Source organism: Solenopsis invicta, chromosome 13 (assembly GCF_016802725.1).
Source record: "Solenopsis invicta isolate M01_SB chromosome 13, UNIL_Sinv_3.0, whole genome shotgun sequence".
Lineage (NCBI taxonomy): Eukaryota > Metazoa > Arthropoda > Insecta > Hymenoptera > Formicidae > Solenopsis > Solenopsis invicta.
The window spans coordinates 12,647,079-12,652,245 of NC_052676.1; the positions used below are offsets into that span (position 1 = coordinate 12,647,079).

Sequence of the window (5,167 nt, forward strand, 5' to 3'; positions counted from 1 at the left end):
CAAATAATTTTATTTGTCTTTATTGGATAAATTTTGCTTCTTATTTATTTTTAATAAGTATACAAATAATTTTGCTCTCCCACGGCTTATCTTATACTTCGCACGCGTTCTTATTTCTAAGATGTTTTCAGGAATGGAAGAGAATAGGGAAAATAATATTATTCATATAACTTTTAACGTAACTAAATTAATTTTATGTGCCATCAACTTTAACTTAATTTAGTTAAAAATTTATTAACTTACCCAACCCTGTTTGTTCATTTCTCCCGAGCAAATGGTTGCGTTCTCTCGCCCAATGAAAACGCATACATGTACCAAGTGACCGTTGCATATTAAACACTTTTTATAACACGATCGCACTATTGAACGTGCATCATACGTCTATTGAACCGATATCAAACATCTATTAGACGTCTACGTCTACGTCTACCATACGTCTGTCGTACGTCTACCGTACGTCTATCGTACATCGACCATACGTCTACCATACGTCTATTGTACATCGTACGTCTATCTACATCGTACGTCTATCTACAGACGTTCGAGTGTAGTACGTTAGACGTTTGATAATAGTATGGTTGACGATCATACTACTACATTGTACTACTGACGTTCGAGTGTAGTACGTTAGACGTTTCATAATAGTATGGTTGACGGTTCAACCATACTATTATCAAACGTCTAACGTCTACGAATTACTTATGTATTACAGGGAAAGATAAAAAAATAAACCATAAATACGTTTATACATTTTTTATTTTAAAGCATCTTTTTGACATTGTAACCAATAATTGTATAATTTAAATACATTCTGCATAGCACAATTCTTAATATGTTTTGCACATCGTATAGTGTTCGCTGTATCCAAATTATTTAAAGATTCAATGTCTTCGTAATCAGCATCCACGGTCTCGATGATAACATTATTTCTTACATTGACATCAAGTATATTCTTCAACCATTCTCGTTTTTCATGGCCTTTAACGTATACGATAGCTTCATCATCGTTTTTATCATATACAGCTGTTGAAATCAGGTGCTTCGCTTTCGGGTACTGAACTATTCCATCTTCCCATTGTAATCCATGGTGATAAGCAGTCAACCAAGAAACGCAATATCTTTCGGATTTTGTCAATGTATTCCATGGCATGGAATTCGTAAAAATGTAATGCCTGAGAACGTTACCTTGTTTCAATACCGCTACTTCCTTTACAATAAATTTTTTTCCAATGGTGAATCCTTGCAGATCCACAAATGTTGGCACAACCATGATAAGTAATTTTTTGAGACTGTACCATATCACAAAATATCTCGGTATTTTATTAAAGATATTTGCTAACGCTGCATTTTACATGATTTTACGCACAACGTTAGACAATGGACAGTATTCAATTACACGATCATGTAAGATAAGGCAATAGGCGGTAGTGCTCGCTGGCACATTTTCTTTGCAATCAAATTCAATGCGCACGTCCACAGTAGCACTTTTGATGGACTCGTTTTGCGGCGAGCAATCAATCACTGTAAAAGGTCCTCTTTGCAGAAATGTGACCACGTTAAGCAGCGTATCGTAGCAATCACGTCCATAATAAGATTTACGAAAACGTTGGTACATGTCAAACAGGATGGAGTATCTAGATTTACGAAAGTCTAGATTCAAGTCATCGTACGGATAAAATTCAGAGTTGAGATAAAGTTTCACATTGATCAAATTACAATCGTCAAAAATAGTAGCATCTTGAGACATGATATTCTTGCGACCGGTCTGTAGTGCAAAGATAACGAATCGAGGCTTTTCTAATTGTGTTGCAGTTTTAACAGCCCACGAATGTTTGGTTGTGCTCTGCAACAAGGGGTACTCATACAGATCCCAGGAACGAAAACTCATACTTAGATATCGCCCGCTTTCCAAAGCTCGTAGTATGGACAATTTATTGACTTCATTTAACGTAACATGTGGCATTCGCCACTGTACTTTGAACAATTCAATTTCCGGTTCCGTCGTTCTATTCGTTCCCACAATAGAATTGTTATCATTGCGCGCTCGTATCAAAATTAATTCATGGCGTGCGTTAACAACCATGCGTTTGTAATCCTCGCAAAAGCCCAGCAGTAAATTTAGCGGCACGCAAAAATTGAAATAATTTTCCCACAGAGTGGACGACATGTCCCATCCGGCATTCTGCATTATCATTCCTTTGTCAAACGTAAGAGATACATAGTTCTTTAGAGTACTAGTGATTCCAACGTTTCTGTTGCGATCAATTTCCACACCGTTGATTTCATATCGAATTTCATCAAACATGAACGCTACACAATTATTTCCAAGTTTTATTTCTGATGCATCATCGTCATCATCATCATTTTTTTTTTCTTCACTAATCTTCCTTCGACATAGAGAAAACTTTCGCACGGCAATGTGTATAAATCCTGTTGTTGTATAGGTATCCTTATTTCATCACTATGTCCAAACGTAGTGTTAGCGTATGGATTATACGAGTGAGTTTCAATCTTGACAATGCTATCGTCAAAGATCGGGTCACCTCCAATGTTTAGAATATCAGACATCTCAGAAATTTTGTACGGTGAATCCCAGTGATCTCAAATATGCAACGTTTGATGGAGTAAGTTTCTTTTTACCAAGCAATTGGATATTCTTGATTGCTGTCTTTTTGATTGTTGTGATCTTCTTGTTGCAAATTGTGTCTCGCTCTTGCTCATTCAGCACGAGCATCTCACGTTATCGTCTTCGTACGTGCAATCTAACAGTAATCTCCTCTCCGCGGAAATCAATTAATCGACCGTTTTGATCCACAATGCGAATAGTCAAGTCAGTAATGCTCCGTACGACGATCGGAAGGTAAATGATCTGTGCAGGCGTTTCCGAGATTTTATACCCGGGAGGAACACTCGGTGAAAATTCATGTATCGTATGCACGCACTTGTCGTTGCTATACGCACCAGCGGTCAGGTTACATTCTATGCGAATAATGTTTACATTGATTATATTTATAGGTAAGTCTGATTCGTGCCATTGTCGAGGTTCAAGCATACGATTTGAGGAAAATCCCAACAGCGATCCAATGTTGTCGGATTTGCTAAAATTTATTCGATAAGAGCACTTGATCTTGCTCTTCATAGTATTATTGTTGGCGCGAATCATAATCTCGTTATCCTCGTCTTCATCGATCTCTTTATGAAGCAACTTCTTCCTAGTAACATCGTTTGAGACATGAGATATAGCATGTCTCAGATACTTGTCAATGTCACGCAGTTCGTACGATCCTTCGGGAATGATAACTTCCTTGTCGTCTTTGTCATAGTAAAATTTGTTATTTGAGGAATTTATATTAGGTATCGTATTGTAGGTTTCAAAGTCTGTCAGACCGAGCTCGTAATCACCATCGCTTAAATCTACAGCTGGAAAGTAGCTTACCGTGAGGACGTTACTTTTGCTGGTTAACGTAAACGTCAGTGACATGTTGTATACTGAGTTAAATAGCGAAATGTTGATCTTTAAATTGATTGTCAACCGATTGTAGAAAACGTAGGCATAGTTGACCACAGTTGCTTTGATTGTAACGTTGATAACGCGCGTTATTGTACTCGATACGTGTCACATCACTGTTAAAGTATCGCACCAATTCTTGTGGTCGAAGATTACCAAAACTGTCGAAATATATAGCACGATTCCCCCTCTTTATGTACGCCACCCAATGAGTACCCGGTCCTTCGACACTGTCCAAATTCATGATACCGCTCTCGTTTCGGCGTGCTCCCCCCGTTGGTAATGAAGTACGCATAAAAATTCCTCGGAAATGTGGAATGCGCATACGTTTTGCTAGTTGAAGTAATTCAAGGTTTGTAGTAACACCTTTTGGCATTTTTAATGTTTCATCGACATTTTTTTTTTTTCTTCTTGATACTCCTCGGCCGCGCTTATACGGAGCGAGATAAACTCCATGACCTTCCATGACACGATTATGACGTTTTAATTCCTCCAGTTGACGCTGTGCCGCTTTGTTATTATTTACGGCCTTTGCTACTCCAGCCGCTCCTCCGACCAATGACCCGAGAACTCCCAACAATGGCAGGACGGGTAGGATACCACCACGTTTTGCTACCGGAAGTATCCGCTTGCGCGTTGTCTTCTTCTTTTTCTTCTTTGATTTCAGACCCATACCGATTTTCATCTTGGTTTTCATAGCCGCCCAAACTGCTGTCGCAGCAGCTTTCTCTCCGAGACTTGAATCTCTCGCTGTAATGCGTTTCCGTGCTTTCGAGGCGAGTATATTATCAGCCACGTGTCTTTTCGCGAGATCGTTGCTGTGCGAATAGGCTATATCATGCTCACGACAGGCCGCATCCAATGGATTGATGCCTCGGTCACCTCGAGCCAATCGCTCTTCTAAACGTGTTCCTGGATCGCAATACTGATAACCAGGGATATGTAATTCGAAAGGAAGTGCATTAATCGCGCGATTTAACAAACCGCAGCCTTTCGCAGGCATTCGCAGCAATTCTTTCTCAACGGTGCCGGACCGTCTATATGCGTATGCTGAGACGGTAAATTATAATGTTTGAAACACCGACGGTACTGTTGAACCTCCGAATCTGTTTTTATATGTTTGGGCAATTTGTCCCATAAATGATCGATGTAATTGTGAAACTTTTGTAGCAAAACAACTTTTGGTATATATTTTAACTGTTCGCTAGTCAAACTGTGTACATCACAGATATCTGACACGATAAGAAACATTTTGCATACTGAGCGATTTCACTCTACGCGCCTCTATAAATAGAAGCTACCCGCAATAGAAATTTTTCAGTTTATTGTTACCGTAGAGGGAAAGAAAATATGCGGTTTGTGCGGCAACCGCAGGCAATTAGAGTAATTAATTTTGATGATAAGGTAACACCCGAAATAAAAACACGCAGACATGGAAATATGCTACCGATTTCTATACGTGGCATCATTTGCGGTCCGTCAAATTGTGGCAAGACAAACGTGTTGATAAGCATGCTGGAAAGCCCGCACGGTGTACGTTTCGAGAACGTGTATGTGTACTCGAAATCGCTTCAGCAGCCGAAATATCGATATCTGGAAAACTTATTAACACCGATTGAAGAAGTTGGGTATTTTGCATTCTCCAACAACAGCAACGTC

At 39.2% G+C, this 5,167-nt stretch overlaps 1 protein-coding gene across 1 annotated transcript; it reads right to left on the minus strand.

Annotated features, from left to right (window-relative positions):
- Positions 1–1,348: 1,348 nt before the first annotated feature.
- LOC120359340 lies at positions 1,349–2,305 on the minus strand. The gene has a single exon (XM_039456480.1). It carries the CDS (start codon positions 2,303–2,305, stop codon positions 1,349–1,351), a length of 957 nt encoding a protein of 318 aa, XP_039312414.1.
- Between the last annotated feature and the right edge of the window lie 2,862 nt (positions 2,306–5,167).